The 13,540-nt window shown below is 34.8% G+C and overlaps 1 protein-coding gene across 4 annotated transcripts; it reads left to right on the top strand.

Moving 5' to 3' along the window:
• Positions 1–10: 10 nt before the first annotated feature.
• On the top strand, positions 11–13,517 carry LOC139819469 (cGMP-dependent protein kinase, isozyme 1). 4 transcript variants are annotated; one of them, XM_071788819.1, is made up of 13 exons: positions 11–527; positions 8,214–8,380; positions 8,888–9,177; positions 9,853–9,995; positions 10,139–10,276; positions 10,486–10,664; positions 10,756–10,997; positions 11,369–11,692; positions 12,029–12,260; positions 12,402–12,508; positions 12,605–12,844; positions 12,935–13,001; positions 13,156–13,517. In XM_071788819.1, exons 2-13 carry the CDS (start codon positions 8,258–8,260, stop codon positions 13,249–13,251), a joined length of 2,181 nt encoding a protein of 726 aa, XP_071644920.1. In that variant the 5' UTR covers positions 11–527; positions 8,214–8,257; the 3' UTR covers positions 13,252–13,517. The 4 variants fall into 4 exon arrangements, with proteins under 4 accessions (XP_071644920.1, XP_071644918.1, XP_071644921.1 ...); XM_071788817.1 differs by lacking the exon at positions 11–527 and adding an exon at positions 2,672–2,816; XM_071788820.1 differs by lacking the exon at positions 11–527 and adding an exon at positions 2,673–2,816 and having other exon boundaries at positions 8,214–8,365.
• The last annotated feature ends 23 nt before the right edge of the window (positions 13,518–13,540 follow it).

Here is a 13,540-nt window from a genome sequence, read left to right as displayed (position 1 = left end):
CCGATAAGCCTGACACGCGTGGAATTCGATATAAAAAAAAGCTAAATAGGCGATTCATTGACACAATTGTCTCATGTATCATCGCGTGAAAGAGTTATATATACTTTCACCAGCGCGCGGATGTGACTAATAAATTAATTAAAGACAGTGAATTTTTTACCTTCTCGAAATTTGTAACAAAAGAATTATTTAAGCGCATTGTATATAATTCACAACGGCAATACAGCAATAATTATTGGTGAAACTTCAGTCTAACAATGAATCTGGATTTTCGATAATCAAGCCGCGTGACGTGATCGAACAGTCAAGTATTTAACTTAAGTGACAGTTGAAATCCAACAATTAGTGACAAACGATCGTGCGATTATAAATAATTCGACGTAGAGAAGTTACAAGAATGTAGCTGTGAACGTATCTTAAGGACAGTGCCATTTTGCTGAAGTAAAATTTTACACTTCATTGTACATTGGCGCAAAATCACACGGATAATTGGCAAGGCCCAGGAACGGCATCGTAAAGTTTGAGAGGCGAGTATTTCTGGCAAATTAACACATGCGTTATTAGCAGATTGGACACAAGGCAGAATATTAACGATTTTTGCATCTTGACGTACAGATTTATATAAAGGTGTCTGTAAAGCCTTTTACACTTTAAAGACTTTATTAATAATTTTTTTTCTGACAGCGTGTAGACGTATCAAGAGATTTAACAATCTCCTAAAATTAATTTATATAAAAACTAGAAGAAATCAGCTTTCTTGTACGCAAATATTTTGTTAATTGCTTTTATCTTCTATCTTCCAATTAGCCAATGTTATAAGTATTTCAAGATGCACAAGAGATTGACAGCAATATTTCTCACTATAACTTTTATTATGTGGCACAAAAATCATAATTTTTAGATTCACAAAATCAAAAAAATTTAAATCTAAAATTATCAAAGAAATAATACAACGTAAATATGATATAACGACTTATTTTATAACTCATTAGCTATTGTAGAGAACCTTAGATAAAATTAAGCTAAGTTGTGATTATTTTTCAAACAACGAACGTTTAAGTTCTCAGAAAAAGGGCTATCCCCTTTGTTTATCTAATGTTGCTATCTAATTGTTAGTAAAAAAAAAGGCGGATGATAAGAAAGAAGGGGGATTGCCCGGATTGCTAATCTCGATGAATCAAAGCGGATAGATAATGAGTGCAAACGTAATCATTTAAATAAATAGATTACAATTGAAAAATCGAATTTATAAGTGGATAAATTTTAATTACTACAAGAAAAATATATTAAAGCACTAAAATAAGTAGAACTGATTGCCGTAGTATTAAAAAAAAAACAAGTGGTGAACATGATAAAAGCCCGTGATAAGAGACTATCATTACGCAGATAAGAATGAAGAAAACGTAAAGGCAAATGAGAAGAAAATTCTATTAGTTTGTTAACTTAGGTAATCGTCGATAAATTAAAAGAGTCTCTTTCTGAGGTTGCTAAGTCAATAATAGGTCTATAATTTCTAGAAAACGAATGAATGTTTCTTACAATTAATTGTTTTTAGAAACGGTAATCTTATAACAACAGCGTATTGGCAATATCTTCAAACATGATGGCGTCTATATTGTAATACTTAATAATCATAACTTCAAACACTTATTTAATTGCTTTGTCAATGTCATTTAATTACCGTCGCTGACACATACTAAAATTTCGCGAGGGAACGTCGTCGGATCGGATGTCTGCGAACTCTTGGAGTTCAGTTTCCTGATGTATATTGAAAATTTTAGACACTGCACGTGTATAATTTTCGTTCTTCACTAATGTGAGAATGCAAGCTGAAGACATTGCTGAATCAGCATGATAACATACAGACAGATATTACTATTAATATTCGAGGAACATTTATTATCTCATGCTTAAACATTTTACTTTAACCTTGGAAATGAACTTCTGCATGTGTCAGTAAATTAATATGCTTATATAAATATTCCTTTTATAATATGCGAAATATACATATAATTAGTACATGTAAAATTAGCATTTTGATCTTTGAATTACAATAGCATTTAAACTAATAGAATAGCTCAATATTATTTCCAATTTGCACGAGACATTATTCCATCTAATAAATAATATCGTTTACAAAAAAAAATATACAAGAAATATATTTTTTCGTTAAGCTTGAATTCATCAATTTTTTGTACAAAAAAATTTTATGTAGTAAAACCTAATAATTATCATGCGCTGATCTGTGGCAAATTTATTTTCAATAATTCGCAAGTTTTTGCTTATTTTCGAGAAACAAAAATAAGAAAACGATAAAATAGTTATAAGCAAAACTTTTTACCGTTATACTTGTGGCTCGTATACGTAACGAAGTAAGCAGAGATTAAATTAATATTGTTGCCCGGCGGAAAAAATACAAAATTTTTCCTGTTACAATTGCTTGTACGAGCGCTCGACAAGGAGCGCACGAAGTCGGTTTTATTAATGGAAAAAGAATAGACTCATTAGATAAGATGCTCGCGCGCCACATATACCTGCCTGTTGACACTGCTCGTCGCCGCTCTGTTATCGGCTAGATAAGATTTCTGCGTCTTTGTCGTACTTGAGGCATCAGTCGAACGCGCGAATTCGTGCGGTACACCTCCGTGCGGTCGTACTAAAAAAAAAAAAAAGATTTATGTCTTTTCGCTCCGAGATCAAGCGAGCGGAAAGCGCATAAATCTTCCTTAATATCACGTTTCTTCGTCCTTCAAGGGCCTACCCCGGCGCAGGATTGTCAATCTATCTTGAAAGATTTCCCTACGTCAACCTGAAGGGTGAGTCTCGAAAGGCGGTCTGAGCGTCCCTAATTGTGTTTTCGAATTCGCTCTGTCGAGAGGACAAAGCGATGATAAATATTTGATTCTCCTCACGCACATTTTTATCCGCGCGATCGATTATCTAATCAATCCACGGAAACATCGATTCGTGTCCCTGATACCGTTCTAAATCAATTTCAAGATCGACTTGCATTCCGAGACCGATAAACCAAAGAAGTCTACCAAGAGATAAGTTTCCGTAATTTCATCAATGCTGCAATGAGAACATAAATACTCTCTTAATAAATAATACTCGATTTGTACAATTATTGTACAATTTAATGCTTTTGAATAAAAATGTAAATTTTTGTGGTCAATTAATATTAAAATTTTAATATTAAATATTGTACTATTTTTCACGTCTTTTCTAAAGACTATTATGCAGTGGAAAAATTTAGATTTCTTAAAACAGATAGTGAATGTTAATTACATTTTTAGCTTTTTTTGCCACATTTGCATCCCCTATTTGGTTTTATCTCTATAATGACTTGTGAAAACTTGAAGAAGGGCAAGCGGTGATCGACGAGTCGAAAGTAATGACTAAATAAAGCCACAAAAGCCTATTCGTCACAAAGCAAACGTCATACGCACGTAACACGACGCACGTGTGGCGTCAAGAAAGTTAATTACTGCCATACACATATGCGGGCATGGATGAAGTTAATTAACCTCGGCAACGATTGTCGATACAGTTGATTAAACGCGCCAGTAATAAAGAGGCGCCTATGTAACTGACGTTACCAAACAATATTGCCTTAATTGTCCGCGACTTAAAATGTATACGCAGACCTCTTTGCAAATATACCGATAAAATGTCGGGCAATGCTCATTCGTTCGCTACCTTAACACACATAGCACGTGTTATCGTCGCGTTTACGTTATAAAATGTTTGCAAAACATAAAAATATCATCACGTGAAGTAACGAAGATTAAAACTGGAAGTTCATAATTAGCACACACACATGAGAAGATCTCTCATGAGAAGATGGAGTTCAATGATTGTACATTGGAGGGGCGCTTTCAAGATTTTCTGTAAATTCCAATTATTAACCGAATCATTATCTTTCGCGAATATTACAGTATTAAATTCGTAATGTCAAATTATAAGTCATATTTTTAACCATTCCTATAAGTCGCCACTGCTTCTACTCAATGCCGTTAACTTAAATTAACTAATACAGTTAAAATAATACTGTTTTGTGTTAAAATAATAAATTTCGGCACACATGGTGGTTAAAAATAACAAAATATTATTTAGCTTAAAGTATTCAAATTTCATCCTTTAAAAACGTACGTTCGATTTAAAAATACACACGACCAAAATGTTTTAAAATTTAGCAAGACAGGAAATATTATACTTATGTATATCATTTAGCTTTATCAGTTTTCCGTAACAGCGACGACGCGCGTGCATGCACTATATTGCCAGTCTGTTTTCCGTCGGGGAAGTCGACAGCGCTCATTGTGCAACAGATTACAATATTGTTACGTTCCCGTCATTTCCGCGACTCGCGACCTCGCAAATTTTTACATAAACATCAGCTGAGCTAAAAGAGACAAAGCGAAAAAAGTGTCGCGTGATGCGCTGCGCTAGCAAGTCATGTCGAGCGCATCGTTGCACACCGAAGTGCGAAGCACAGTTAGTCCCCTGAGACCTTAATTTCGAGTCGTTAACGAGGCATGGTCATTTCAGAGACAGGAAATGTCGTTTCGCATTAAGAACGTGGAATTGCGTGTAATCGTCGATCGACTGCCGTTTTAGTTCTCGTTTTCCTCGTCCGCGCGTGCATTTTTTCCTGCATAAAATATAACGATTCCATACATTATAATGTACGAATTTAAAATACTTATTATATTGATTTTATTATTATTACGATTATTACAATGTGCAAAATACAAATAATAAGTAATAATAATTAAACACATTAAGCAAATACCGTATAAATTACATCATTAAACTTTTACATAACCACCAAAATCTAGTACTAAAAAATTATTTAGAGTCAAAACCAGCAATCGATTAAAATTATCCTGAGTCAAAAAAGAACGATATTACTTTAAACTCAACACAAAATTTAAATTCTAAGAAAGAAACAATTACTTAGATCGACATTACTTAACCATTTATGAAAATTTATGAAATACATTTACGTACTTAAACTGTAAAGCTATTTTATGACTGATAATTAATTAGTTAATTGTGCTCAAATTATTAAATTATTGGAATTAATTAAATTAATTAAATTATTTTATTATACTATAAATTTTTCTTGCTGCGTGCAACGCGTGGGTAGCATTATATTGTTTAAAAGTTTCAGTTATAAAACCTGAGGTGCTATTTCAATACGTTTTATGTTTTTCATCATGAAAGTCATCTAATTAGTTTATACATTATGCAATACCGGAAGCGCGAGACTTTCTTATCTTTGATTTCTGGACGCGATGGCAAAACGCGTGATTTGCCCGCTCGGATAATGAACAACGATAGCATCGCTTCGTTAATTATAGTTATATAATATTCGTAGCTCGATGCGCGCGATAGGATCTCACAGCTTGAATTCAATTACTTCACAGCGATGTAATTGCTTGCGAATTGCTTCTGACACAATTTACCTATCGCAGACAGTTTCGAAACATTTCTTTTTTATCATTAGCATGCTCTTGCGGAAAGAAACGATAAATGATAATGAATTTTCAAGAATCGTTCCGTAGAAAATCATTTATTAATTAATTGATCACACGCAGAGCTTATCGTGGACGCCCAACGAACGTATATTCGGTGGATGAGCTATATTTAGGGTTTTGGCAATCGTTTGCTCTTGTGTTTAATCAAATAGCGTTATCATGGCCCCGATATAGTATACGTACAACCCGATACGAGCCGACCTTGCATCTGCAATGTATAAGGAGGCCATGTATCATTTGAGAATTATACAGAGCTTCAAATTAAGATTGTGTCTGCATCAGATAGAATTATAGTAATATTTTAACAATAATGTAATGAAGAACTATTCCGAGAAATCTTATGGAAAGATACGTGACACATAACAATTACGTGGATTATTTGACAACTGATGAACTTAATATAAAGAACTGAAGCATTTTTTCTTTGGAAAATTATAAAAACTTTTTCTTAAAAATAATTAAAAATAAATTTTCTTTATTATAAATGATTGTAAAAGCTAGAAAGGTAGAAAAGCTGAATAAGGTTCCACAAACGAATATCAAAACTTTCCAGACAATTTTAAATTATCAACTCTATCTTTTATTTAGAGTATTATCAGAATGTTTGATGTCAGAAGTTCAAAGATTCCGAAAAGAATAGTATTTCTTCCAATGTTGATAGAAGAAAAGTTATTCTATACCAAAGTCGCGAAATAGTAATAATTACTAATAACCGAGGTTTTTAAAACGTCGTGAATAATGGGTACGTCTAAAAGATATCACCTCGAGATTCCTGCGTTGTTTGCATATTGGTGATAAAACGGAGTGACACCTCACGGGCCTCGTGAAACAATACTCGAGGGAAGATTAGAAGTGAAAAATAAAATAGATACAGTATCATGTGCACCTTGCGAAAGATTCTAATAAAACCGAATGAATCACTTTGTCACGGCGCGACAAAATCAACAACGCGGCCTGAATTATCGAGTGATTTCACAAGATGCATGCCGGCCTTGTCGCGAATCTTCTGTGAAAGAGCACTGCTGAGGAGAACAACGATCGTGAGCCTCTCAGCTTTTAGTGAAAAATTGAAGATGTGCACTTGCAACTTGGCAGGCAATTTATATCTATTCAATAGAACAAGCGATGTAACTTTCAGTAGAACGTTCTTTTAGAGGAACAAAACATGAATCTTCCGGCAGTAGCTTAAACAACACATGCATCAATGGCACCGGCCTGCCAAACTGAATTTTCTAGACGTATTTTAATTATGAGAAAATTACAAAAAGAAGGAAACGAAATTATTGTTAAAATTATTATATATTTAGTTTCTAGATGGACGAATAAAAATATCTTCAAAATAAATCTTTAAAATCTTTTTGATATATAAAATATATGAAATTAATTGATATATATAAATCACCGTGAAGTAATAAAAACTATTAAATATGCAATGCAAATTGCAAATTCATGATTGCAAGTGACGTTTATTGCAATACTTATAATGCATTTTGGAAGTCAGCATATATCTTTATAGAGCTTCTTTCCAGAAGAATTAGCGTAATCGCGAATTGGAAACCTTAACGAGAAGGAAAAGATGATCGGGCTTGGTAGAGAGTCGAGAATATTCTCATCATCAGCATGTGCTAATGCATTGTGACGTCAAGGTACAATATATCACGTGCACCAAACACCATTAGCATAAGCATGTGACTGGTGTGGAAGCAATCGGCTCACTCTCGCGACGAGACCGAGTCGCATATGAAAAAAGAGCTGCGCGTCGAAAAGTGGAGTAGTTATAGGATGAGCGTAACGCGAACCGAACGAGTCAGAAGGCACAGCGAAGGAATCGAGTGCTAGTCATGAGTGACTTCCGCGTGAAGCGATATTGAAGAATAATCACCTGTTTAAAGCCGCTATGAAGAAAGAAACGTGACACGTGAGTGAGTCATGAGTGACCGAATATAATCACCGAATAACTGTAGCATTACGTGTTCCGCTCAATTATGACTGTCCAGCTTAATTAAACATTTCTTCGACGCAAGTGGGACATAATTATTAGTGAAATATGTTAAATGTATATTCAAATGTGAGACAAAGTTATATGAATCATCCTAGATGCCAAAGACGATTAAATTATTTGCCTCTTAATTAATTTGTCAATTTAGCTAATTGCCCCGCGGGAAAATAATTAAATCGCTCAGACTTTGATTTTTTATAAACTAATGAAGTAATCATTCTTTAATGTTAAATATTACTGTGTGACATAATTATGGATAAAAATTACGTTGTAAATTAATTAACGTGCCATCAATAGAAACGCTATCATTGATAAAGACAAAAAATATTAAAATATCGCTGAATTTTACTGTATATAGTATATATTTTGTGAAGACTTGTGTATATAAAAAATAGAATTAAATGTTTTGCACTACGAATTTTCAATGTATAATTTGCATGTCGTTTATTTTATTTTTACAATAAGCCTGTTCTTTTCAGCTAAACTTCTGTACGGTTCATCTTTCCTCTTTTTCTTTTCATGTTGGAGAGAAAAAGAGAAAAGATGAACCTTGCAAGAAGTTCAGCTGAAAAGAACAGGCCTAATGTAAATCTCTGTATCTTTTTTTTTCTTCAATAAAACAATACAAACTCTAGACGTTTAAAATAAATTGCGACGTGTTTTCTTTTCAGGCGTCAAAAGAATTTGCTTTGGACATGCATTGGACGAAGATAACATGAGGTTCTCGTGCTTTCCGAGAGCCAATATCCTCGGGCAGAGGGGTAGCATCAATCTCACCCCTCTGCCGGGCTACGAGGACTCTTCCAGCTTCACTATAGGCGTCGTACGTCTTATTAACGTAATTCATAAATGAATTGTTCGTCATTAAAAGATACATGATTCCACGCTTCAACTTTTTAATTAATTGAAAAATGCCGCTTGGTAGTCCTTTCGCAGTACCCAGCCAAGCAACACAGTCCGCCGTGAGGCAACCGTAAACAAACACATTGCAACATCCCAACAATTACGATAATACAAAATACGATTCACACGCACGATTCAATCGCATTCAACCATTCACCAATCGAAAAAATACAACAATAGTATGCGGTTGGACTCGATTCTAACCTAAATCGAGTCCAACCGCACCACCACTGTTGACACTTTTTCAATTAGCAAACAATCAAATTCGATTAAATCGCGCTCGCAAAATTACATTTCACATCACTAAACTACTGGGAATGCTGCAACATGCCTGCCATCAACCACCTCACGACGGACTGCCACCCGACCAAGTGCCGCGAAAGGACCACCTTAAAAGTAAAAAGCTTTTTTTTTTTAATTAAAATATTCCCATTTCCATTAGATACGCCCGTTACCTGGTAACTTGCCTTCGTTAACTGTAAATGGCACCGGTCCAACATCGTCCGCATCATCAACTTCACTCACGAAAGTCATAGTGTCATCACCGCCATCTGAAGCTAATCATGTCAATCACCTCCCATCACATCAAGAACAGTCCGCATTGTCCGCATTGACAAGTGCGGCTGCTGTGACCAATGGCGAACAACATGTGAATAATCCAAGGGGTGGCGTCATCGGAAGGACACCGACGCCACCCTCGGCACCGACCCCCGTATACGAGAAAGATGCCAGGTGACCAGAAAATGATAATAAATAGTAATATAATTTATAGTAATTAGCATTGAAACTAATATGACAGGGCCGGTTGTTCCAACCTGTTGGTAAACTAACTAAGGCCCGGTTTCATCAACGTGATTTAATCTAATCGGTCGATTAAACTCACTCTTCGTCTCTTTCTAGGGGGACAGTTAGAAAGAGACGAAGAGTGAGTTTAATCGACCGATTAGATTTAAATCACGTTGGTGAAACCGGTCAATAGTTAAATCATACATGCAATGTGTCTTTGTTTTTCCCTCAAATTAAAGAAGGATAGACGTATAATTAGTTATATTTACCAATATGTTGGAACAACCGGCCTACAATACAATAATTAACGAAAAATAATATTAAATTAAAGAAATTATTTCTCTTAGGGCCGGTTGTTCCAACCTGTTGGTAAACTACCTAATAGTTAAATCATATATATGTCTTTGTTTATCCATTACATGAGACAAAGATGGACATATGAGATTTAACTATTAGTTAGCTGACCAACAAGTTGGAACAACCGGCCCTAATATTATTAAATTAAAGATTATAATTTTTTAGTTGTACGTTACGTAATTGTTTTCTAATCGGCATAGGTTTCACTTTATTTCAAATGTTTCGGAAAAGCAGAACGTAATACTATCGTTCTTTTACTTGTAGGAGTACGAGGCAAATTAAAAGGGCCATTTTGGAGAACGAATTTCTGGGTAATCTTGAAGAAAATCAAGTGGAAGCACTCGTCTCCGCCATGTATCCCAAACAAATCCCCGCTAATACACTGGTCATCCGAGAAGGCGATATAGGTACGCCTACATATAAACTTTTACGTATTATTATACATATAAGATATTAAAAATATATTATTAACATATACAATAGCCTACAGAATAATTATGATAAACATTAATGTAATATAAATTTTTATACGAATATTATTTGTTCGTAGGTTCACACTTGTACGTGTCGGCGGAAGGAGATTTCGACATTTACGAAGGGAACAAATTCCAAAGAAGTTTCGGACCAGGAGTCGCATTCGGAGAGATCGCTCTGTTGTACAATACAAAAAGACTTCGATCTATTAGCGGTAAACGTGAAAAATAACTAAAGTCTAAAAATTAAAGAATATTTTAAAATTTTTGTAAAACAAGATATATGAACACAAATCAGTAATTTACAATATTACCTACTAAATAGATTCTGATACATATTATGAAAATGTAGAAGATTAGAAATCTTCTTAAGAACTAAGAATCAATTTTGAGCTAATATTTGTCCAATTTCGTGTCATTTCAGTAAAGAAAGCTGGAAAAGTATGGGTGCTCGACAGATCAGTATTTCTAACCATAATGATGAGAACGGCTCAGGAACAACTGGAGGGCAACATCCGGTTCCTCCAACGCGTTTCCGTTCTCCAAAAACTTCCAGAACCTAAGGACCACGTGCTCGCGAAGATATCCGACCTCATACGAGTAGTAAGTAAGAAAGATATTTTAAAGGATACCGTTCTATTCGTCGCTTAGTTTATAATATAGCTTAAAAGAACGTTTATAATAATGCTTGCAGGAATTTTTCCCGGCTGGAGCGAAAATACTGCGGCAGGGCGAGAAGGGTGAGAAATTTTATATAATCAGCGGCGGCAACGTGCGGATCACCAAAGACACCGAGTACGGAGGCGAGGAGGAACTAGTGGTCCTCGGAAAGGGAGATTATTTCGGCGAATTGGCTCTCTATGATGACGGTGGAGAACGACGTGCCAACGCGATCGCGCTTGCACCTGGTGTCGAATGCTTGACACTGGACAGAACGTGAGTTCGAGTACACAGGTGTTATCTCATAATTAATAAATCTCTGAGATCAACATATTTATCATCGAAACTTAAACGAGCTCGAGAACATAAGTCGCGAAAGCTATTTTAATTTCTATGGAATATCGATCAGTAAATAATTTAATCCAGGATATCTGTTATTTATTTAAAACGATAACATTTTACTTTATTTTATTGTTTTACTTTATTTCAAGGTAAATTTAAGACACTTACCCTTCAACATAGATTATTATTACATTTACTATTGCTACAAAAATTATCATTTTATTTTACTTGAGACTGTTCTTTTCACGTGTTAAATAATTAATAATAAATATAAAACGCAATATTACATAATTCGAAATTTCCAGGTCCTTCCTGAACTATCTGGGCAGTCTGGATGAGATTCGTAACAAGGACTGGTTGGCGGAATACGAGAAGCAAAAGCGTTCGTTGACTCCGAAGAAGTGGACTAACGAGTACGCGAATTTAACCTTGATGGACCTTGAGACGAGGGGAACGTTAGGAGTGGGTGGATTCGGTCGTGTTGAACTGGTCACACTCAGGTCCGACCCAAATAAGAGCTTCGCTCTGAAGAAACTCAAGAAGAAGGTCATGGTCGAGCAGCAACAGCAAGAACACGTGCTGAACGAGAAACACATTATGCAAGCGTGCGATTCTCCTTTCATATGCAAGTAAGCTGTTATTGAGATTTTTAGTATTGCAATGCATATCAAAATTAATTTACAATAACATATTATAATATTAAACTATTCTTGCTGGATGTAAGACAATGTTTCGAATCAATATAAAATAAATATAATATTTTAATTCATTTGTGAAATGTTGTGCCTGTTGCTAAACTGTAAAAGTAATTAGCATCGTAAAATTTGTAATAAAAATATGTTAAGTTACTTCTCAGAAGAAATAATTGCCAAATAAATTCTAATCTAGTAATGAGAGGATTTTTAGTATGCATATAGTCTTAATATTAATTAGATTGAACTTAATAAAATTTCGCATTTTTTCAGACTTTATCAAACATACAAGGATAATAAATACGTCTATTTTCTCATGGAAGTATGTCTCGGCGGAGACGTTTGGACGACCCTTCAAAGGAGGCGTTATTTCGACGACGCCACCGCGCAATTTATGGTCGGCTGCGTGGTGGAAGCCCTCGATCATCTTCATTCATTAAACATCGTTTATCGGGATCTCAAACCGGAAAATCTTATGCTCGACACGCGTGGCTACTTGAAGCTGGTAAGACACTCGTTTATTAAATACTTAACGTCTAATTATGAAATTATTAAAATTTCTTCGAAGTATATGCTTAATCATTTAATCACTCTTATCAGAATGAGAGAGAAATCCTACAAGAGAAAAATTATTTTCCTTCTATAGGTGGACTTTGGTTTTAGTAAGAAAATTGGCCCAGCTAAAACGTGGACTTTTGCCGGCACGCCCGAATATGTCGCACCAGAAATTATCTTGAATAAAGGACACGACAGGTGAGAAATTTAAGCTTGTCCAACATTTATTATCTAATTGTTATATTACTTGGTTTTTTATGTATTTCTTCCACGTTTGTTTCTCCATTTGGCTAGAGCGGTGGATTATTGGGCTCTCGGTGTCCTAACGCACGAGCTTCTCGTCGGCAAGCCGCCTTTCCGAGGAGCCGATCATATGACGACTTACAACAAAATCCTGAAGGGTATCGAGATGGTTGGTATACCGAGCATCGTCAACAAAAACGCTAATAATATCATCAAAAAGCTACTTCGTTTGAACGCCTCGGAACGACTGGGTTATCAACGAAACGGGATACAGGACATTCGCGATCACAAGTAAGTCGTTAGAAAACTTTTGTAAAATTTTAAAAACTGCTTCGCGATAGGTATATGAAATATAATAATTTATCTTTGTTCTTTTAATAGATGGTTTTCCGGATTTAACTGGCAAGCGCTTCAGAGATTGGCTCTACCGGCTCCCATTGTACCAACGGTATATATCTATCGTAAAATTTAAACTTAATCCACCAAACTTTTACAAAACTTACACTTTTCTTACATTTATACAATGCGCAATTTCAATTATTTATCTTTTACACAAAAATTTTACATTTATATTAAAATACATTTTATTTTCGCATTTTCAGGTACGACATCAACTCGACACACGGAACTTCGAAAGATATCCACCTGACCGCGATATTCCACCAGACGAATTTTCCGGCTGGGACATCGAATTTTGAGAATAAGTTCTCAATATAACGAAACTACACGATAGATATAATAATTGTACGATCTTTATTGCGTTAATAATATAAGAAATGCATTTGTTAACCCGTTTATATTGTTATAGAAATATTAGCTCTTTTATTAATTGTTACTAAAAAAATTATGACAGAGATACTAAAATAATCGTATCGACACAATTTCGAAATGTAAAAATGAATAAGCTGCATTGTCGATTAAGGTATTTGTTAATAATTAACAGTAAGAAACCTTTCCAGAAAAATTTATATTTTACATTTTAATTAG

Source organism: Temnothorax longispinosus, chromosome 9 (assembly GCF_030848805.1).
Source record: "Temnothorax longispinosus isolate EJ_2023e chromosome 9, Tlon_JGU_v1, whole genome shotgun sequence".
In the NCBI taxonomy this organism is placed as follows: domain Eukaryota; kingdom Metazoa; phylum Arthropoda; class Insecta; order Hymenoptera; family Formicidae; genus Temnothorax; species Temnothorax longispinosus.
Note: the sequence above shows the minus strand (reverse complement) of the source record. Positions and strands in the feature narration are given on the sequence as shown.

Coding starts and splice junctions, on each gene's coding strand:
- LOC139819469 (XM_071788819.1), top strand. CDS start 8,258: ATGAGGTTCTCGTGCTTTCCGAGAGCCAATATCCTCGGGCAGAGGGGT. Junction 9,996..10,138: donor CATCCGAGAAGGCGATATAG/GTACGCCTACAT, acceptor ATTTGTTCGTAG/GTTCACACTTGTACGTGTCG. Junction 10,998..11,368: donor TGCTTGACACTGGACAGAAC/GTGAGTTCGAGT, acceptor CGAAATTTCCAG/GTCCTTCCTGAACTATCTGG.